This window comes from Gossypium hirsutum, chromosome D02 (genome assembly GCF_007990345.1).
Source record: "Gossypium hirsutum isolate 1008001.06 chromosome D02, Gossypium_hirsutum_v2.1, whole genome shotgun sequence".
Lineage (NCBI taxonomy): Eukaryota > Viridiplantae > Streptophyta > Magnoliopsida > Malvales > Malvaceae > Gossypium > Gossypium hirsutum.
The window spans coordinates 7,502,420-7,526,772 of NC_053438.1; the positions used below are offsets into that span (position 1 = coordinate 7,502,420).

At 31.4% G+C, this 24,353-nt stretch overlaps 1 protein-coding gene across 2 annotated transcripts; it reads right to left on the reverse strand.

The window, feature by feature from the left end:
• Positions 1-9,247: 9,247 nt before the first annotated feature.
• On the reverse strand, positions 9,248-15,331 carry LOC107908524 (probable acyl-CoA dehydrogenase IBR3). Of its 2 annotated transcripts, none has more exons than XM_016835707.2 (17): positions 14,996-15,331; positions 14,765-14,902; positions 14,300-14,440; positions 14,029-14,160; positions 13,658-13,843; positions 13,378-13,455; positions 13,048-13,167; positions 12,691-12,789; positions 12,463-12,580; positions 11,919-12,175; positions 11,611-11,793; positions 11,129-11,241; positions 10,818-10,902; positions 10,355-10,564; positions 9,899-10,051; positions 9,700-9,804; positions 9,248-9,605 (listed from the first exon to the last, which is right to left on the reverse strand). In XM_016835707.2, exons 1-17 carry the CDS (start codon positions 15,128-15,130, stop codon positions 9,414-9,416), a joined length of 2,445 nt encoding a protein of 814 aa, XP_016691196.2. In that variant the 5' UTR covers positions 15,131-15,331; the 3' UTR covers positions 9,248-9,413. The 2 variants fall into 2 exon arrangements, with proteins under 2 accessions (XP_016691196.2, XP_016691195.2); XM_016835706.2 differs by having other exon boundaries at positions 11,129-11,271.
• Between the last annotated feature and the right edge of the window lie 9,022 nt (positions 15,332-24,353).

A 24,353-nucleotide genomic window follows, 5' to 3' on the forward strand; every position in this document is an offset into this window, starting at 1 on the left:
TGCAATTTTTATCATAAAACTGTAACCAAAAAAGCAAACAAATTATCCTGTCCACTCCTTCATCACTGAATTTTAAGAATGCAACTTAACTTTCTTAACATAATGACAATAATAGCCCTTAAACGGTAAAAGTACCAGGAAAGCCCCTGTATTTAGGGGTGGGTTCCATTTCGATCCCTCTATTGAAAAAATAGATAAACTAATCCTTATACATTTCAAAAACGTGTAAATTAGCCCCTTCGTTAATTTTTTCTGTTAAAGGATGATGTAGACATTAACTTAAATGGTTAATTTCTAAATTGGTCCCTGAACTATAGCTAAAATATCATTTTGAATTTTTTTTAAAATATTTAACAATATTTCAAAATAAATCTTAAAAGTAAATGTAATAACCCAATTTGCCCGGGCCCATCATCATAATAATAGACCAAAAATAATTAAATAAGTCCAAGTATCAGGTCCATTTACAATAGTCATCAGCCCAAATTACATTCAAGTCCAAATTTAACCCTAGCCCAAAATACTTAAAAAATTTTCAGAAAGAAAAAGGGACTTAAACCCTAATGCGCCGCACCCCCTGCTGCCACCCACATGCCTCCTCAACGGGCCCATCACCCAAGGCCTAGCCGCCTTGCACCAAAATGGCAAGGTCCTTTCCGTTGACCTCACCTAGCCCTGCAAAACAGAACAAAAAGAGAAGACAGAGCAGAAAAAGGCAAAAACGAAAGCAGAAACAATAGAAAAAATAGTAAAAATGATATACAGTGTTGTAAATGGCTATAAAAGCCAAACATATCAATGTAATATGGCTACAGACAATCAAATACAAAAAAACATGAATATCAATAAAAAAACATAATAGAAATTTCTAAAGGTGATTCCTTTTTTTTCTTTTGTTTTATTTTAGAATAGATTTATTTTGTAAATAGAAAATAAATAAATAAAAACAACAAAAGAAAGGTTTAGAGAAAATAAATCTTCGCGCTCCGTCACCGGGAACGGCTGAGGTAGCCACTTCCGATGAAAAGTGGTCAAAAACCGAAGGGTTTTTAACATTCGGATTGTTTTTGTGAGGATTTCGGGAATTTCTGGCCTGGATTTAGGTTTAGGAGGGTCAAAATAGATTTTTAATACTATTATTTACATTTTTCCTGCACATTCTTATATTATGATAATTAGATTTTAAAGCTAAAATTTTAGTAGCACTTTCACCAATGAAATATCAAATTCTTACCGTTTTAATTTTAGTTTTAAAGTAAAAAAATTTATTTCAAATTGGTTTCAAATTTCAAAACATTTTAATTACATCTCTAAACTATCGATATTAAATCAATCAGACCCTTTCGTTATTGAAATTATTAATTTTACCATTAAATGACATGTAAAATTTTATGTGACGTAATTTTATTCAGATCTCAATCCAAAACAATGATGATTGGCACCATAGGCAGACTTACCATCTCAGAAACAGATAACTAAGCTGTTTTATCAAAAGAGAAAATCCATACATACAGAGAGATTTCTTTAGGCAATTAATAATATTTCAGATAACTCTATCTTTTTCAATGATAAGGATAATCCCGGTACAAAGTTCATCAAAATTCTATTTCATTACTACTCAGATATCAACTCATGCTGAAACAATCCCGAAGAAACTTAATAATTAACTTTAACTTGTTGATAACTCAGGCATTTGAATGTAAAGTCAGAAATATCATGTTTTATACTCATTCATCAATACCATTTTCTCAGACTATCATGTATCTTGTTACTCTCGTATGAACAGACTAACTGACACTGCGAGCCCCCTGTAACAATGGTTATACAACCTCAGAGCTTTTTGGTATTGATACTCTATCTCGAAGCAACAAACAATCATCGATTCCACATTCGAAGTTCTGAATTAGAAATCAATTTATGCTAAACCCCTTTTTGACTTATAATTTGTTAACATATTTCTAAATTCCACGAATTCACTTAGTAAGCATCAATTTAACTTCTCATCCAGCTAACATATATTCATCATCTGATAAGATCAATCACGTATTCATCGCTCGTAAAGCACACAAAAGTTTCTTATTCAGATCATCCGAAACTATGATCACTTCCCTCATATAATAATGACTTACAAACTCAAAAGTTTTCGACGATTCGAGCTATCTTTGTTGTGCCACGTTCAAGCCATCCTTATTGTCCCCAAATTTCAAAATTTTCACTGATATTAAACATTTTAAACTCTTATAGTCATCAAATATGTCACATAACTCTTTTCATGTAGCTTTAACTATATGGAATCACAAGATATCTCTGTACACTCTTTCATTAGAACACACTTCAAACCGTTCATTAACGTATGGTTGAAAATCATAAACTCTTTATTTAACTCAGGCTGAACCATAACTGATGTTTCGGTTGACAATATCTTCATGCAAAAGAAAGCTTCAACAACCGAATTAACTTTAATTTACCACAACATTTCTCAATTAGAATCGTTCCAATAGATATAATTCTGTATCAAGTCTTCAAGAATACAAATTCTTCTTCTAGACTAAACCTCAATCCATATATGTACATTCAAAGTTTATTTCCAATCCGGTAGATAGATTCAAACTCATATAACCCAATTAACTTTTCAATCAAATAATTCAGATCAGATTAAACCACGGAATCGTTCTTTTCGAAGAATTCTTCTCTTTTCATTAAAAGAATAACCCAGACATATCATTATACAGAAGCCACAACCATCATATAGAAATCATAATGTCATAATAAGACCGGCATCTTAACCATAACAATAGACAGTATCCTGGCTATTAATAAAGCATTTGAACGCGGAGAAAGTCAAATATGATTTGAACAACAACCAATGTAGAAGCACAACTTTTATAACTCTGATAACGATACTGTATTACTCCTAAATTTCAGAACAGAAATTATAATTATAATAGATATAGCCATTTCCGTCAAATAGATATCTCTTATAGATAATCACATAGAATCATAAGAAAACCAGGATAGCGATATTTCAACATCTGAAGCTACACAAAATATCAGAAAATTACAACTCATATAGAATGATATCAATTCCGATGATATCCCAGAAAATGTCTAGAAAGATCAATGCCACTCATAAATATTGGAATCCAAAGTAACAGAAGCAATATAATCTTCACGTATATTCAATAGAATAATAGCCAATAAAAACAAAATATTAGCCTCATACAGACTTTATTGTCTATTTTCATATTCACACAAGGGAATAAATACCAAAAAAAGACATGGCAATGTCGAACATAACCCAAATAGACCAACAATACTTTCATCTATTAATATGTTTAGCTAATGTTCTCATACGATAAGAATTCTTTCTGAAACTAAACAGTCACATATACTTCTGAGGATAATTGTACACACAGAATGTCCAAAAGGAATCATAGTAACTGCCCAACTATAGCCACTACACTCAGCCATCAATACAATACAAACATTATTCAACTGTCTAATTCAGTCATAAAAAATTTTCACATTATCTCTACACTAACAAAATCAATTCAGAAAAGCTTCCAATTAATATTTTCTTTAGATAACATACCTGAATAGATCATTTAATCAAATTTAACTTCTTTTGTAACAGTAACTTTGCATAATCTGAGTAGTTTTTAGAACTATCCAATATCTCTTTTAATACTGTCTTCATTTGCTGATTCATTCACTTTTCTGACCACATTATTAATCTTCCGTACGCAAACTTCTGTAACACTACACTCGTGAGCTTATTTAACTCAAATGTTACAGATTTCATTGTAACATTTTACTGATATGGGGGTGAGGGTAGTAAAGTCTCAAATTTAACTTACACATAAATGGACATAACACATACTATCGCAAATATCCAGTTCATTACTAATTTCACATTCTCAAAGAATTTAATAAACATTTGCTTTTAATCACTTTTGTTCTTAACACATAATTCATATGCCAACTCAAATCACTAATTCACAATCGAAATTTCCATATAGCATCATAATCCAAATATCATAACTCATGTGCTCATATAATTATAACATTTATCAATAACAAAATGTCATACTATTTGATCCATACCTTTATGAGTTTCAACTCATAATCAACACATTTTCACTCAAACATTTGAGTATTTACTTCTGTACTATCAGAATTAACTCGGTTGGAAAACATATTTGTCTCATCAAAATAATTTTCGTCAAAGTTGGGAGATATCACACTATCGCAGATTAAATGTGGCATGTATAGCTAGACTCATATTAGCTATGTTAGTCCTAGAACCAACTAAATCATAGCTCTGATACCAATCAAATGGAACGCCCTTAACCCGTAACCGTCACCGGAATAGGATTACGAGGCATTACCAGATAAAACTCAGTTTAACACAGTCATGAAATTTATCTCATATTCAATTGTCATAAATAAACTTTTAAATTAAATAGCAATCATTCATTCAATTATAAAAGCCAATTTATCACATATGAAACACATAACTAATAAAATCATTCAAGATTTATTACTTATAATACATATATGAACCATGCTTCATCAATTCAATCACATCAATATTATTGGTCTATTCCAAATATTCAAACTAAGTTGTTATACAACAAAACCAATTTACACATGTCTCATATTTACAAGATTTAAACCATATAGCTATCAAATATATAACATTCGATCTCCTAAATTACAAGTAGGTATGTATCATTTCATATACCAAACGCATATACCACCACAATAAGTTGTATATGACCATTTTATATCTAATCCACAACTAACCATATCAATTCATATCATTATCTAAATATCCAACATATCGTTTAGTAACTTCTACACATGTGCCTATTATACACTAAACGAGCCATAGTACACTACATAAAATTTATACACATATACGGCATTAGTAACTTAGATATGGTCAAGTATACTTTTAATACCATTTATGAATATATTCTCATGTGCATAAACACCGTTTCAATTTGAACCCATTTCCAATCACCAATAATAAAACATATCATGTCTAGACATTACTCTTTTAATCATCCAAAGAGCCATATAAAACTGAACTTATATGACCAAACATTCAAGCATAGTATATGTGTATACTTGTCACTACAAACTGAATCAAAATAGCCAAACCACAAATGATCATATCATAAGTACAACAAATTCACATGATCTATAACCAACCAAATAACATATGCTCAACCAATTCATTATTCATATAATCGGTCCACAAGTTAAATCTCTTATGACTAAACCAAACTATCATAAAACATATTCATAATTTGCCATCACCAACCGCACCTAAATAGCCAATCAAAAATAACGACATAACCATCACTTAGCCTATATTTCATATACCATAAACACGCTTTCAAATTGAGCTAATTTCATGGCCGATTGTAAATCATGCTTTTCATCACCCATTATAGAATCATATATCAAAATATCACAAGCATATATACAATGGAACATACCTCCATATTAAGATCTAGTTATAAGCAAACACACGCAAGCATTGACATCTATCTCAAGCCATTTTCGATGGCTATATATATACAATTTCAAAACCAGTATATCAAAACTAGCCTGTACATGCCACATAACCAAAACTCAAAGCATTTATTTACCGAAACGAAAACTGGATAGTGTGATGTGGTCTCCTATGACTTCCAATCTGAGCAAGTCTCCGAAACTCTATAAACATAGGAAAAATACACAAAGCAAGCTTTGAAAGCTTAGTAAGCCATAAGCAAATAATTCATCACAGTAACATATATAATTCAATTCGAATAGACTGAATTTAGTTAATCTCATACACATATACAACCACTTTTCTCATATAATCCATATTGTCACATTACACAACTTCACTTACCTTATTTATCAATGAACATATAAACCATGCTTTAAAATTCAACCATTTCAATATCATTTATCAATTCAAATTTCAAATTAACTATCATACATCAAAGTCATATTACACATGATTCATAATTCCACTGTTCGAACCATATATACTCCTCATTCAAATATATCACATTCGATCATACAAAACATATAACCAACAAATCAAAACATGCTTATTTAACTCTTTCACATATACATAACATATTTAATAATTTAACCTTATCAATAACATTTATCTAATCATCTTTCAAACCAAAATAGCATACCTCAAAACCATGTTTCATGTTTCATAAATCTCATGTTCGAAACATAGGACCACAATTTCATGGTATTCGAACTCTTGAATATAATTAAGCTTATTTTATTACAATTTCATATAACAAGCATGTGTATCACAATGTTCATTTTTATACATTCATTTCATTCATTGTCATGTATTTCACATATTGTCATTTGAAACATACTCACTTTTCATTCTTGAATATCATATACACTTCGTACGTACCTAAATCGGATATACTTTCACATAGTCATTCATTTCTCGATATTTCTCGTTGAACCGTTTGGAATTAGTAAGGATACTCGGATAGCTTAGAATCTCTTACAATGCCAATGTCCCAGACGTGGTCTTACATGTAATCAAATATCGATGCCACTGTTCCAGACAGGGTCTTACACGAAATCGTATATGATGCCAATGTTCCAAACATGGTCTTACACGTAAATCTCAAATCGATGCCAACGTCCCAGACGTGGTCTTACACGATAACTCATATCGGAATCCTATGTCATGACATATGTATCCCAACTATTCCTATGGTTCATACGGGACTTTCGAACGTCGTAATTCGATCAATTTAAGCTTAATACTAGTCACACCATGCTTATATTAATTCGACAATATGTCAAATATATACATACCAATTCGGTAACATTTAAAACATATACATTTGAATTTAACAACATTTATTTACTTATGAACTTACCTCGTATGGACACGAACGAACTGGACGACTATTCGAAAATTTTTGATTTTTCCCCGATCCAAATCTAATCTCCTATTTTCTTGATCTCAATTTGAGCTTCAAAGTGTCGAATCTTTAAAGCTTTCAAATGGTTCTTTTTCCCTTCAATATTCGGCCAAAAGATAAACATGCATGGCCATTTCCTATTTTGTTTTATTTTAATTACATTTTATTATCCATTTACTAATATAACCTTAATGATTTAATAATAAAACTATATAATGCATGCCATTACCATCCATTCATGTATTCAATGGCTAAATTTCATTTTAAGGACTCCACAATTAATTAATCAAAGCAATTAAGCACTTTAACAATTAGAATGCCACTTTTACAATTTACGGGATTAAGTCCTTTTTACAAAATCGAGCACACAAACGATAAAATTTTCACACAAAAATTTTCACACATATAAATTAACATGCTGTAGACACCAAAAATAATATTAAAATATTTTTCTGACTCGGATTTGTAGTCCCAAAACCACTGTCCGACTAGAGTCTAAACCAAGTTGTTCAGTATGCTCACACGGCCTAGCACATGGGTGTGTAACTTGGCCGTGTGACCCAAGTCAATATATTCACACGGGCACGAACACGGGCTGAGACATGACCATGTGTCCCTATTCCGAATGTCCACACAACCTGAGACAAGGGCGTGTCTCCTGACCGTGGGAGTCACACAGCCGTGTGATCCCTGCAGTGTTGAAAATTTTAAATATTTCTGAAAAAAATTTTAAGTTTTCGATTTAGTCCCAATTTATTTCTGATGCGTAATTTGGGCCTTGAGGGCTCGTATAAGGGACGATATGTATGATTTTAATTGGTTTTTGACATGAATGCTATATGATATGAAATGTTTGCATTTTCTATTTGTTTGATTTATAAACTTTGGTAATGCTCTGTAACCATGTTCTGGCGACGAATTCGATTAGGGGTGTTACATGAACAACAAAATATTTAAATAAGAAAGACATAGTTGTTTGATTTGTATAACTTTAAGAAAATATTCAGCAGTATGTACGTTGATACTAGTGTTCAATAAGGAGGAGATGATGGTGATGACTATAAGAACGATTCACCTGTGACAAACAAAGAGCCGGGAAAATTGAGGGAGGAGAAGGCTAGAGAGGGCTAAGCAGGTGAAAGGCTGAAGTGAGGAGGAGAGAAGAGATCCTTCATACATCGTGTGTTGATGTATATATATAGTGGAAGGTCCTCTTGTCTGATAGTGCTATGTCACCAACAATACAGATCATGGCATGCTCCTATGGTCGACTAAGTGACAGGTTGGTTACATGTCAGTTGTCTTCAAGCATAGTATGTGTGGTCCTACTCTAACATTCATTTTGCTGAGACAGTACAAGGTTGTTATGTCTCAATGATCCCCATGGACAATCTGTAGTGAGTGGCCAATAGCAAGTGATCGAAAGCGCTTGACCGAACTTTGGGTGGTATGAGGCATGCAGGTGACCGATCACTACTGATGGTACAAGACAAAGGGACATTCGTGGATTCCCTCTAAATTGCTTCCCGTGTTGCAATGTGTCTGAAATAGGGTAAAGGCATAACAATATAAAATGAAATAGTAGAGCGCAGATTTATACAGAGTTAATATATTTTTTAGTGCTTATATTTTGTTCCAATGTTTAATTTCGTATCTAAGTTATTTACTCCAATTTGGAATCTGAGTTTGGTTTTAATATTCAAATTGGTACTTGAATGTTTTTAAATTAATATTTGAATTTTCTTTTATCCCATACAAATACCTATATTTGATTTCAATGTTAAATTTGATACCTAAATTTTTCTTTTATCCCAATTAATAACCTATAACTTTTTCACTTAAAGTACACACGTAAAATATCTATTTGAACACATGATGTTGATTTAGGATACCAAATTAGGTTAAAAAGCTAGGGTATCACATTAAGATTGAAAGATACAATAATATATTAAACCATTCAAATATGCATTGGATTGTTCCATGAGCCCAACTTTTATTTCCTTTTACTCGAAGCTTATACTACAAAATTATATATATTTTTATAATCATATAAAATTTTAATTGATAATAGTAATTCGAGTTGGAAAATTAAAAATATATATTATAACAATATGTAAAGATCGTATCAGATTGGAGTAAACACAAATGTTAATTATTTTTATAATTGAATTTAATTTTATTTATGCCAGCCAGATTGTAATGGAATGTTGTGATATTTACAAATAAATAAAGCTATGATGGTCTATAGAAAAATAGAGCAGAATTCAGAAAAGACATAAACAAATAACTACATAAATGATTATTATTATCTTTCATAATAATTCCATAATATTACTAAGAAAATGCCCAATTTTTTGGATTCCTTTTCCTTATTTTTTATCTTCGAGACTGCAAGAAGAAAAAAAAAGTATTTTTGAGTGATGATCATAGTTTCAAGATCCTTCAAAGCTTTGCTCTTCGTAGTTCTAACTGAGCAATGGTACCCAAGTGCACTTCATCAGGTCCATCAGCGATTCTCAATGTTCTTGCTGATGCCCACAGGTGTGCCAAAACAGTGTCGGATGATACCCCGGCTCCACCATGTACTTGTATTGCCCTGTCCAGTACCTTCAGGGCCATGTTCGGAGCTGCTACCTGCTCCATCCAACATTCAAAAGTTTCTACTATAACAAAGTTCATTTTGAACCTGGATTGACATTTAATATGAACAACTAAAAATATCGGCTACCTTCGCCATTGCAATGGTTCCACGGGCTTTCTTGTTTCCAAGTCGATCGAGCTGGTCAGCCGCTTCAAGAACCAATAACCTAGTCTGCTCTAGTTCTATTCGACACTGCAAGAAGACCAACCTCAATTTAATCACTAAAAGGAACATCTCCTTCTCTAACTAACACAAATATCTGTCTATTCAACGTTTATTGAATTACCTTTGCAAAATCCGAAAGAAATGAACCATGTTGGGCAATATATTTTCCAAATGTTTTCCGATTAAGAGCCCTTTCAGCCATTAACTGCATGCCACGCTCAGCAGTGCCAATCAGTCTCATGCAGTGGTGCAGTCTTCCGGGGCCAAGTCTTCCCTTGAAGAATATAAACAGCGCAGATATAAGAATTATAACATACACTAAAGTCAATCACTCGACACCTACATTCTTGAAGATGGGTGGTTATTGCCATTACTAGATAATTTTTTGAACTCGAATATCAAATTTAAAGCAGGCCAAGCAATATGAAGTTTGAGTTCCTCTATTCAGGTAGATGCAAACCAACCAACTTTTGAGAACCACAGTACATCGAGATGGAATAGTGTGGGAAGTGGGTGAAACTCAAAACAGAATACATATGGCAAACTGTCATCCTTTCAATATAAATGGCAACTTTACCTGGGCAATCTCAAAGCCGCGTCCTTCTCCCAATAGAATATTCTTTGCTGGCACACGAACATTCTCAAAAGAAACTTCAGCGTGTCCATGAGGAGCATCATCAAAGCCAAATACTGTTAGTGGTCTCTTTACGCATATCCCTGGAGTCTTAATGTCCACTAAGATCATGGATTGCTGCTTGTGCTTGGGAGCAGTGAAGTCAGTTTTTCCCTGGATATCGCTCAGAAATTAGATCACCTTCTTTTATCAAATTAGTACTTGCAGTCACGTGTATCACATGTGAATTAAGCGTTTATTAACCAATGAATTCCTATAAAATTCATTATTTTTAATGTTAATTAAATTTAACATTAAAATTAAGGACGGAGACAAAAATATTGATGTAAATTTTAACTCTTATTTATCAGATAAATTTATTCAATACACATAATTTAGTCACTCGATGCCATTCTAGAAGACTGACCATGAGTATAAGAATTCTGCATCTTGGATCCATAGCTCCACTCGTCCACCACTTGGTCCCATTGATGATATACGAGTCTCCTTGTCTATAAAAGAGTGCATAGACAATGAGATAAACTATGATGAGAGTTGTAATTCAGATAAGAACGTAACGCCATAAAATGTTACATAGTGACTTTCATCATGTTTCTCCAGGGGGTTGAAGTGAAATGACTGGAGTTTAAATCTTCATTCTTTTACCAGTGAATATATAGTTCATATGAAGACTAGAATTTGCTTAAAATTTACTAAAATATGATTCGAGGAACATACCTTTTGATAGAACACTCGATATTGGTTGCATCTGAGGAAGCAACTTGTGGTTCTGTCATTGCAAATGCAGAGCGTATTTTCCCCTCAAGCAGTGGAACAAGCCATTCGTTTAGCTGTTCTTTAGTCCCATATCGCAACAATACATACAAATGGAAAAAAAAAATGTAATGGTAAAGCAACACACACTGATTTTGCTGGGTAGGAAGGATAGAAATTGGAGAGGAAGAAAAAAGAAGAGGAACATATGCCTTTTTCCCTTTCTTTCAATATGCTTGGCAAAAAATGGATAAGTAGAAATAAAAACAATAATTTTATTTCCATCCATTACTTGGATAATTGAAAATGAGAGAATGGAAAATGGAAATTATACTGTCTTATCAGAGTAGGTTAAAAACTAAATAATAATGTATAATCTTGTAAATATACGCATTAGTTGAAGCAAGTTGAGAACTACCTTAGTTTATACTAGAAGTAATCCTTACCTCCATATTCCCAGTGTCTGGTGCACCACAATTAAAGATCTGCGGAGCCCAAAGGGAGCGACCCATAATCTCACAAAGGTATCCATATTCAAGGTTTGAGAGGCCCGCACCAAGTAAACGATCATGCGTGCAGTGAGCACTCCCATTAAAAATAAGTTCTTTTGCCCTAGCAGCACTATCAAACTGTACAAAAAACAGTTTCTCAAAAATGTCATATTTCCAAATATACAGTAACATTTTAACAGCAAAAATGAGTAAAAATAGTAATTGGTGTAAAAATAGTTTGAAGCAGAACTCGCAATACATACAGGAATCCATAAGTTCCACAATCCTTCTTTCTTTGCAAGCTCTTTTAACCTCTCCTCCTCTGGATGCACTGTCCAACGTAAATCAGACCTTGCAAGTTTGTTGAATTCATTTTCCAAGGGATAAATGTGAACTTCCATGAACTGAATCAATTTGTTTCTCAATTCCTGAATCTTTTTACTAGGAACAAACCTCCCGCTTCTTTCTGGAAGGCCTTGAGCTTTGTTCTCAGTCCCGTATTGCCTACTACCTCGTGAAACTGGATATAATAGTAAAAAGAACAAAACACTTTAAACAATTGCTTTGGACCAAATACTTCAAAGCCAAATTTATTTGCACATAAAGATGTTAAAACATAAAACAACCAAGATCCTAATGATGTTTCTTATATAATCTCCACGCTGCAGCTACAAGTAGATAACCTTATGACATTCATCACTAGAAGTATGTAAAAAATACTTTGAAACTTTCTCACAATGAATTTCAAACTCCTAAAGGTCCAGAAAGAAAGAAAAAGAAAAAAAGAAGGTTGAATGACTTAGCTACCAGAGGGGGGTTGCTCTGGAAGCACCGTCTTCTTTGAGATAAAATCCAAAGCAGAATCTACGAGACTCTTAGCATGACGTCCTGCATGTTCTGCACGTTTACCTCCTGATGCATTACCCTGCATTATTAAGATGAGTTAAACATTATATCAATATTGCAATTTCAAAATTAAAGCTTTTAACATAATGAATTATGATGAAAACCAAACCATTAAATGTCATGGAATACCATTAGCCATCTATTATACACTCCTGTGTAGATAGATGCTCCACGGAACAGGGAAAATGCAACATAGAACTTCCATTCAGAGACAGGCCATGCTTTCCCCTACATAGCAACATTTTTCATCAAAAGCAATGTGTCAGTGAGTTAACAGAACAGTTACCTTACAGTTGCTTCACATTTATGGGGAACTGAAAGCTAAGCAAATTCATGGCCGAAGAGATGGGGAAAATGGTAATAGAGGGAAATGGGGTGGGGTATGAGAGACACTTAACAATAATTCCCCCATGAAATGAGAAAAGTGTTACAGCTGTACATATTAATCAGGGCCATGTTTGTATGGTTACTTATATGGTTACTTACAGATTCAAGGCAGTATTCTGCCAGAAATTCAGCCTGTGTAGGTATCCCTTCAGGAATCCCAATGATCTCAAAACCTTTAACCAGTTCATCTGAACCAAGCCCTGCTTGTGTAATGTAAGGCTGCCAATAGAGTTATGGTAAGCTTAGGTAATCAAAAGCTAAGAAGGTCTAATATGACTCGGTGCCCCTTTGTCCTATATTACAAAGGAGACTTGGTGATCACTGAAAAATGAGGAAAGAAAATGACATATAGAATATAGAAGTACCAGAAAGATATAGGTAATTGTTTTCTTTATGCAAAATGGAAAAGTTGGAAAATTGGCCAAGTACCATGCAGCTGTATGCAACATCACACATTTGGTTTCCAATAGTAGACAGTTCCCAATCAAGAATACCAATGACACGATCCTGCACGTCAGGAGTATCTTATAAGGTATATTAGTTGGAGAATTCAAACATTAGGAATCGCCTGAAATACTACCAAAATTGCATAGCATATTATTGGAGTGCAATTGGACCATAATCAGATCTACATTACATCAAAGAGTATATTGCTTCAATCAAGATAGAATCATACACTTCAGCAATTAAAGATTATGAAGAACCCTACCTCAGTTGGATGAAAAACAACATTATCAACACGGAAATCTCCATGAACTAGGCCTCCTGTTGCACCTGATGCATCTTCTGGAGGAATATTCTTCCGCAACCAATCAACCAGCTCAAACATCTTGGGATATCTCTCAGGTTTTCCCTCGCTAGTTGAAGCAAGGTATTGCTTAAACCATCTCTCTATCTAGAATTAGGAAAAACTACTTGTAAGACCCCATAAGTTCAATTTTCTTAAAAGGTCCAAAGACTTCAAAAACCAACATGATTAGTTAATCTAATTAAGGACCGAGCTTGTACAATAAATTTCCATATAAATGCTCTTCGTTCAATCAGTGAGAGCTTATATTACGAAAAGAAGAGTTCAATGACCTGTCTTTTACAATAGTTGTCTCGCCGCCCATAGCTTCCCAAACCAATGGCATCAATATTAGCAGAATGTAACGACGCTAGCACTTTAGCAGTTGCTTGATATATTGCCTGCCTCCTCTCGGGTGGTACACCCTTTTTAAACAGAATTAGTAATAGAACTCAATTCACAACCTCACAAGTCCAAGTAATAACCAAATCATGTCATTGAAAGGAAAATAACCATTCCAAACTTCAACCAGAAATTTAGAACACTGAAATATCATAGTCTTACCGGTAGACTTGGGTCTACAAATATCCGACCTTCCAAGTACTCCATGATGTAAAATGCAGTTCCAATTACAGTTGGATCGTTACACAAACAGAAGACCTTCGGAACTGGCACATTTGTATTATCCCCCAGGGCCTTAAGAACCTTAAAACATACACAAACACAAAAATGTAAATTTTTTTTCCTTATATTACATACAATATAAAAGGTATATCCAACTAATTCTCTGCTGCAAATTTGACTAGCTGTCCACAGAGCTGCAACTTTTTTCCCATAAACACTTGATTTTTTCTCTCTATATAAAATGTAAAAATCATAATAAAATATTATAAATTATATACCTTGAAAAGATTTATCATTTACTTTTGGTTAGTAGCTACCAAATCCAAGATCGAAGCTTTACACTCAATAAAGTAAAACTCAAACAAAAAAGAAAAAGTGTAATTTTTAAAAGAAATTAAAATTCACCTGAAATTCTCTCTCAACAGCATGAGCAGATTGAAGCAGCTTCCCAGGAGGTTTCTTCCTTAAAACGTAGCGTTTTACAGTTCCACTTCCCGTTTCCACTTCCATCAAATACGTCGGATTCGATTGTCCATGTCCGAACTACATTTCATGTAATCAAATCTCAAAACAGCAAAAACAAACAAATACTAAAAGAATAAAACAATAATTTATATCTATGATGTAAAGAAAAACCTGAGAGAGGTTGAATTTTGAGGGAGAGAGAGGAAATCCAGGAACATTAGCTGAGGCATAGCCAAACAAGGCCTTAACATCGATTTTGTGAGCCTCCTGCACTGCCTCTACCAAATCACCCGTTCGATTCGCCATAGTTTACTATGGAGAAATAAACAAGATAATCTTTCTTTTTTCTTTTCTCAGCTTCCTCTGAAAGCAAAGAAAGTACCAAATAAAGCGACCCGATTTTATGAAAGTTTGAATTTTAACGGAGAAAAGATGAAGACGGTTTAAATCTGCCGTAGTTTCTCAAAATAAAAATAATAATTAAATAAATCCTGAAGGAAAAGTCCCAGACGTCCATACAACCAAAAAAGATATTAATAATAAGTCAAATCCTGCTATTAAACCCTATACTTTGTGTAAATTATAGATTTAGTATCTGTCCTTTAATTTGATCAATTTTAGTCTTTTATTTTTCGAATTTTAAAATTTTAGTCTTCACCTCATGTAGCAGTTAAATCAATTGTGTAAAATTATGTCATTAGTCTTGTATTATGTGTAAAATTATAGATTTAGTAAGTGTAAAATTAATTTTTGTGAGTAATATGTGAAAACAACAAAATAAACGTAACATCACACATGCAATAATATGTTTGACAGATCAAATTTTAAAAATAACAAAACTTGATAAATTTAATAGTTATCATTTGGTTAGGACTAAAATTTTTAAATTTTAAAAGTACAGGGACTAAAAATGACTAAATTAAAGTATATGTACTAAATCCATACAAAGTATAGGGTCTAATGGCAGAATTTGACCTTAATAATAAGTCTAATTCCGCTCCAATCCCTTACACTTCACATATTTAACATTTAATCCTCCTATTCTTAATTCTAGAGATTCAATCTCTCTATAGTTTTGATTTTATAATTGAAATCTAATTGACAACGTCATCAAAAGAATTCCATTAAAGACCTCATATATTCAATACACACATCGAGAGTCAAAATAAGTAAATAAAAATATTGAATTTGGGTTTGTAAGTTTCTGATCATATATATTCGTTTTAACACAATCCGTCTTTTTTTTTTACACAATACCTAAAATTATCTACCCATAATCTCTTCCCAATCCAAAAATAAGAGGATGATGCATTTTAGCGCACTCAAACTCAAGTCCTCTTGCGTTGACAACAATACTCATGCTCGGCTCTTTAATGATATTTTTAAGTAGCAAGAAGGTTTTTCACTCTCTAATTTAACGATTGATTTAATTTTAAAAAAAAAAAGTATTTTTCCTGTCCGTTCAAATTAACTTCAGAATTAAAAGTAAAATGACTTGAAAACTACAGAGACCGAAAACATAATTAGACCTTAAAAATGTATAAATTATGAAGTCATTTTCCATACCCATAAATATACAGAAGAGGAAGGAAATGTCGAAAAGCGATCTTGTCTTCTCACTGATCTTTATCATTATCTTATCTTGTCCTTTGAAATTAATAAAATAATTATTATCAAAAATAAAAATAAAAATGTGTACCCGAAATTGGTAGAAACAAAATCAAAGAAAGGTTAAAATTGGTGGAAACAAGGAGCCAAGAATATTCTCATCCAGACAGAAAATTATCCACTGGTTATGACAAAATCAAAGCGTAAAACACAACAATAACAAGGTTATTACAGTAAAAAAGAAACATGTTTTCCTTTTAATTATTACAAGAATTTCGATGTTGTTGTTTCACTGCTTTCCCAATGGACTTCACCTAAAAACAGGATCATCAAGTTCATCCTGTCAATATTAAGATATTATTTTTCTAGTTCTATTGCATTCCATAGGAATAAATTTAAAAATAAATTACAAAGGCGAGGGTCTGAATTAAATTGCATAGTTTTATAATAATAAATATATAAATTTGTTTGTATATTTAATATTTTTAAAAGTTAAATTAAATTTTTATCGATATTAAAATATAATTTTATTATTATTAATTTAAAATTTTATAAATTATAAAGAATTTTAAATACAAAATTTTCTCCTATCAAATTTCTAACTTCACCACTTATATAGAAAAATTAAGTCATCCTTTTTTACCAGCGGGACACCAATATGACAGCCAAGGACCTTGGCTTCATTGTTTTGGTAAATTTTGCATTTAATCCTCTAAAAATGACAGGTTGTAAATTAGTTAAATGGTAAAATTTATATTTTAACCTTCAGTAATTTTATAATTCTATCTTAATTGTAAAATGGAAACAAATCAACAATCTTGATTTTTGTATAAGAGTGAAAACATGGATTAATGCCATGAAATGTGGTTTAATCATTATTGCTTCTACTCGTGTCTCGAATGCCAATCTTATAAAAAAGAGATTTTATTTACAATTTGGTCCTTAAACTATATTTATTTTCTTAATTTGATACTTAAATTATCTTTTTAGTTCAAAGATTTTAGCGCAATTAGAAAAACCTTTGTCCAATAAAATTATGCCACGTGTCTTAATTTTTCATGTCACTAAATTAGTGTGTAAATAGTTATAATTAAATAAAAATGTATTATTATAAATTCTTTTTTGTTAAAGTTGCCCTCTTCTTTCACACTGCTTCATCTCTTCTCCAAAAATTAGGGTTTTTAACCCAGTTCTGAAATTTCAAATCGATCTTGGGTTTAAAGTTTAAACTACAAACTTTATCAACGAAATACATTTCATATCCGTCTCTTGTATTTAACAAGCTTTGACTTCAAACAAATTTCAGTGAAGAAGAATTTGCTTTGAAAAAGAAAATCTTTCTTTTTATTTTTGGGTTTTGAAATTTGTGAATTTTAAACTGTAAAAGAAAAGCATAATGGGTGTTCTGGATCGGCGTCAGGCAAAGGAGATGTGAGACTATTTTACTTTGTTTTCTTTTGGTTTTTCTTGTTTGGTTCCTGAGAAAATTGCTGGGAAAGTTGGAAGCAGAAGGAAGCAGAACCATATGAAATCTAATGAAAATTCATTATTTAAGAAAAATGAATTAAATAATATGGTTTTCATTTAATTATAAAAAAAATGTTTTTTTTCTTTTCACGCAAATGACATGGAAAAATTAAAACGAAATGGTATGATTTTATTTGTTTTATTTAACGCTATTAAAAATTTGGAAAGCAAATTATGGTACAGAGAAAATTTTAAGTACGGAAAATAAAACATAATTTATAGATCAAATCGTGAAAAAAGCTTATAAAGATTTATGAAGTGCTTGTAAATTATTTAAAGGTAAAAGTATCATGGAAATTTATATATTATGAGATAGATTGCATTTGGTCTCTTTTATTAAAAAAAAAGTAAATTAGTCTTTGTGTACAGGTAAAAGAACAAATTAGTCATTTGCTGTAAAAAAATTTAGCTCATTTCTACTATTAAAAACTGACGAAATAACCAAACAGTTACATGTGGCGTGCTACTTACACCTTATGCTGATGTACAAGGAACAAGGACCAATCTTAAAAGTAAAAATTGATGAAATTTTTAACAAAATAATTAATTAGCTCTTTGATCTAATGTGCATGGATTAATTTGCCCATTTTTAGTAGAGAAGTAAAATACAATTTGACTCCTAATACAATGATCTCCATGGCATTTTTCCCTATTTAAATTATACTTTTTTTTAAGTTAGTACTTAAATAAAAATTATTATAAGTGGTATCTAAATTATACTCCGTTATCTAAATTACTTCAATTGTTAAAAAAGATCTCTTAATCAATCGTAAAACTTTTAAATTAAAACTTTACAATTTTTTTACACTCCTTGTGATTCTTCATCCTCTTTTAATGCACTTTTTTAATTGTTAGATAAATTTTCTTTGCAATACTCTTCCTATTTTCTTTCTACTTAGCTTCTTCCTAGTATCTGAGTTTCATGATATATATGAAATTTGTTTCATCGTAGGAGTTTTCAATATAAAAAAAGGAATCAAAATGGAACCAAAGTTGCCGAAATCTGGGTTTATTGTTGAAATTTTGGTTTGGATAAATTTTTTAACAAATTTTTAAATTTTCCGTGGCCCAAATTTTTTGCATGAAAAATAAAAGAGATGAATATTTTTATTTTTTATTTTTAAAATGTCACGTGTTGGTTGGATCATGAGAAAAAGTAGAGTTGAGCACTGTATATATTTTGGTTAAACATAATGCTAGACTAGAATCCCATCAACACGTCATGTCACATAAATTTTTATTTAAATTGAATTATTTTTATAAGCAGAACATGAAAAGTAAAAAAGACACAAAAAGAATATAATATAATAAAATAATTAAAACTTAAATATTGACACAAATATTCTAATGAATTAATATGTGCATAAAACTACTTATTATTAATAAGCAAAAATGTATCAATTTATATAATACATTATTAAACTCGAATACATCAATATATGCATAAAATAAATAATTATGCGGTGTTTATATCAGAGGCAAATCTAAGGGGTTGGCAGGGCCTAAAATGTAAAATTACTATTTATGCTCTTAAATTTTTTTAAATTTTAAATTAGTAAAGGTAAAATTTCACTTTGGCCCTCCCTAAAATTATAAAAATTTGATTTAATCCTTTAAAAATTATAAAGATATAGACTATAAAAAATTAAAATTTCATTTGCCTTTAAAAAATTGTTCTACCTTTGCCTCTGGTTTATATTGTATTAAAAAAAATTTCCTTATTTTTTATCATTTGCAAATGATGTAATTAACCTCAACAATATCAAAATTCCATTGCTTAATATAATGGTCAATATTAAAAATAAGGGTAAACTATCAAAATAGTCACTTTTATTTACCTCATGTTACATTTTAGTCCTTTATATTTGAAATGTTACGTTTTAGTCACTTATGTTATCACGTTGTAACATTTTAGTCACTGAGCCATTAATTACCATTAACGGTGTAACGGTAAGCTGATGTGGCACGTTAAATCATCATTTCAAACAAAAATTTTAGGTTAATTTATACAATCGATCATCATATTTTTTGTTTTAAGCAATTTAATTTTTTTCTTTTATGTTCTTTTAACTTTCCTTTTTTTTCTATTCTCTTTTTCTTCTCTCTCTGTTTTCCTCCCTTCTCCATTTATTTTAACATAAACTTTCTATGTTTTCCATTTGTTAAAACTAATTGCTATACTTTTTTTTGAACAATTTAAATTCTTTTTTGAGCAAGGCGAGCTTGTGAACTAGTTTTAACAAATAGAAAATATAGAAAACTACATTAAAAGAAATGAAGAAAGGAGGAAAACAGAGGGAGAAGCAGAAAAGAATGAAAAATAAAGAAAAAATAGTTAAAAGAACATAAAAGAAAAAAAATTAAATTGCTTAAAATGAAAAAAAATATAGGGACAAATTATAGAATTTAACCTAAAATTTTCGTTTCAAATGATGATTTAGCGTGCCACGTCAGTTTACCGCTACACCGTTAAAGGCAATTAATGGCTAAGTGACTAAAATGTTACAACATTATAATGTAAGTGACTAAAACGTAACATTTCAAACATAAGTGACTAAAATGTAACCTAAGGCAAACAAAAGTAACTATTTTAATAGTTTACCCTAAAAATAATAATTCAAAAATATCAGTATCTACCTTTTTTAGAAAAACACTATTCTATCCCATCCTACCAAGGGTGGTGGGTCCTGATTCTCAAAAATTAAAAAAATTATATTTTTTATCTTTAAAATATATAAAATTATAAATTAATTCTTTAAAAATTATAAAAATATTAGTTAATGTAATGATAAAATTACATTTAAAATTTATAACTTAAATTTTTTTTGACTTCATCCTTGTACCCTTTTCCATCTCCACCATTTAAAAAAAAACTCGTTATTTAAATCGAATTAATTCAAAATTCATGGAGTTCTGTCATCCTAAACTCACTTTGTCTACTTTTTTATATCATGTATAGTTTTCATACCATTCTACAAGACTATCAAGATGAATAAATAGAATTATATATATTTTTATTTTTCTATTTTGTTGTGAAAAATTAAGATGTTAAAAGTCAAATCTCTCCCAGCTTATAGACATTAAAGTATGCTAAAGGCTTAGTCGCATAAAAAGTTTCTAACCTTTTCCACAAGGCGAATGAGGTATTCTTCATCAATACCTCTTGCAATACTCTATTAGCGAGGCATAACTGGATCGCAGATAGGGCCTCTTCATCAAGCTCTTCTCATTCTGACTGATCTAGATTCTCGAGCTTTTTCCCGGTAATGACCTTTTTCAGGCCAGTCTGAACAGGAATTGCCATCATCTAAACTTACCACAAATTGAAATTTGTGACACCATCGAATTTCTCAATGTCAAACCTTGTTGTTTCCATCTCTGAATGGGATGATATGCGAAAATTGAACTAGCTTTGATATCACTTGTTGAGGATCGACCCGATTAAGCAACGAATAAGTAAAAATAGTGGAAGAAATTGAAAAATTGAACACACAAATTTAACGTGAAAAAATCCCTCCAAGGAGGATAGAAAACTACGAGCAAAGATAAATTTACTATAATAGAAAAAGAACGAAAAATACAAAGATGAAGATAAAAACTAAACCCCACAATCCAAAAAAAAAAACCCTCAAAACATAAACACAAAATTCTTCAAAAGTGTTATGAGTTCTAATCTCTAAGGAGTGTATTTTCTAAAGTTGTAAAAGAGCCTATTTATAGGCTAAATTTTTAGGTCAAATAAATTATGTTAAGAAATGCTAAATATATTATATTAATAAATATTATATCTTCTAGAAAGAAAATATATTTTGTTTAACTTAACTTGCAAGCAATCTCTTAGAATTTGGATCACACAACTCTAACAATAACTATTTATATACTTAATATTTTAACGATCCAACTGCTATATTTCATGGTCTATTTATGTAGATTATGCATGTCAAATTTAATGTAAAGTTAAAACTTATAACTATTTGTTTTATGTAAAAAAAAATTCATTGTTGAATAAATATTAATATATAGGGTATTCAATATGATAGAGATATTTGATCAGTTCTAAAATTTATATGCATGACAAATACAATTATATTGATAAATTCAATTAGTTTTTACATTATGTAAGTGGAGCCCTCCTATGGACTTATACATAATTATTTATTACATCAAGTAATTTTTTTTTCTCAAATATGAAACTTTCATGTTTAGATAGATATAATAGAGATATTTGACCAGTTAAAAAATTTATATACATGACAAATACAATTTTACTAATAAATTTAATTAGTTTTTACATTATGTAAGTGGACCCCTCCTATGGACTTATACATAATTATTTATTACCCCTTGTATTTTTTTTCTCAAATATGAAACTTTCACATCCCAACTACTAGTATTGAAGTATTTCAATTAGTAACGTACATTATTTGCCCCGGGGGTTCACAGAGTGGAAGCGCCTCGGATGGTGAAGAGAGTACGTACCTGAATGGTGTGCAAATAATTAATCGAGGAAGATATGCACAATGTGGATTGAACCACCAACCAAGGCATAACTAACCTTTTCAAGGAAATATGGTACCACTTGGGTAGCTCATGATTAATTATTTGCACACCAGAAAAACTCACCTCACCCCCACGATTTTTGGTCATCAAAGACCCAGAAACTTCTGACGAACTGGATTGAGTTTGAGAAGAAGACATCGCAAACAACAAAGCAAAAACAATAAAGGAAAGACTCTTACCTTGAGAATAAACTTGAAAGAACAATAAAAGAAATGATGTGAAACCAAGAGGATTTGAGCAAAAGAATAGTGAAAGCAAAGCAGCAAAATAACAACACAAGAAATAAACAAATGAAGAATAAGAGAAGGGTTTTTATGGACACTACACCAAAACAGGTCTTTAGCGACGTTTTTTTAGGCCTTTAGCGGCGCTTTTTATTGCCACCAAAAAAGGCCGCTAACGAAAACGTCGCTAACGTTTGCAGCGTTTACAAACAAAAACGCCGCTAAAGATCATGTTCTTTAGCGGCGTTTTTTCCTAAGCGCCGCTAAAGATAATGTTCTTTAACGGCGTTTTTTTCTATGTTCTTTAGCGGCGTTTTTGTACAAAAATGCCACTATTTTTGGGATTTTTTATATTAAATTTTTTATTTTTTCAGCCCTCCTGTAGCAACAAATCAAAAGCAAACAGATCTAAACCAGCCAAAAGCAATAAATTTATATAATATTTCAAATTAAACGAATAAAATAATATTAATATCAATAAATAAAAGTGAATTCATATTATTTTTGCAAAAATGTTAAATGTTAAAATGATAAAAATATTTATGCAATACACTATGACGGCGGAGGTTGCGACTGAAACATCTTCATCATACTATGACGCTGCTGCTGGAGTTCGTCGTACTTTCTGCTCTGCTCTGCTTCTCTCGATGCCGCATCAGCTTTAAGTTGTAGCTGGAGTTCTTCATATTTCTTTTGAACCTCTGCTTCTCTCGCTACAGCCTCCGCTTCCTTCGCTGCCACCTCTGCTTTAAGTTGTAGCTGGAGTTCTTCATATTTCCTTTGAACCTCAACTGTGGTCGCTTGCATCTGAGCCATCTGGTCTTTTAACCTCTGAACTTCAGCTTGAGCCTGACTCCCCGAAGCCATGTATTGCTGCGAGCTGGATCCAAAATATTGGGTTGAGTTAACAAAAGATCTTTGAAATCGAACTCGACCATACCTTTCAAGACCCAAAACTTCAGTAATAATCCGGTTATCAATGTCTTCAGGATGAACAGAACTATCACTAGAAGCAATCGCTTCGTACTCCGCCTTTTTATCCTTTAGTTTTTCCTAATAAATAAATCACATAGTTAGAAACGCAATATATATTAAAAAACATATGCAACATAACAACAGTCGCATTACAAGCAATGAATTAAACCATTAGAAAATAAACACTATAAATAACTAAAACAAGTCAAATCGTATTAAGTAAACGTACCATTATTTCACTGGCTTCAGGAGTCATGGGAGATCCATCTTTCTTCCTATGTGTAATTTCAAAAAGTTGAAGGCGTCCAACTTTTTGACCGGACGACAGTTCCTACAATATAGTAGTAAAAATATTATTTAATGGAAAGTTATACATATTTGACAATATTAAAAAATTAAAAATGCCTCCGCCTCAGCTACACATGCAAAACTTCTCGACCCGACTGTGTGAGTGAATATTTGTTTCTGCCTGCTGCTTTTTCCAACTTGTTCACGATCCTACGTTATGAAATTTTTAGTACGTAAATAGTAAATACTATAAACCAAAATAATTACAATAGTTTGGAAGTATGTCATACCTCACATTTCTTCGAATGCCAAAATCTAACCGCATCTTCCCATTTGTAGCTCAACAT

Bases quoted from the DNA above. Each gene is read 5' to 3' on its own strand.
- LOC107908524 (XM_016835706.2), bottom strand. From the start codon at position 15,130: ATGGCGAATCGAACGGGTGATTTGGTAGAGGCAGTGCAGGAGGCTCAC. The intron at 12,176-12,462 runs GTAGCTAAGTCA...TATTATATCCAG, and splicing joins TCCAGAGCAACCCCCCTCTG to TTTCACGAGGTAGTAGGCAA. The intron at 10,565-10,817 runs GTCAGTCTTCTA...AGCGATATCCAG, and splicing joins GCAGAATTCTTATACTCATG to GGAAAAACTGACTTCACTGC.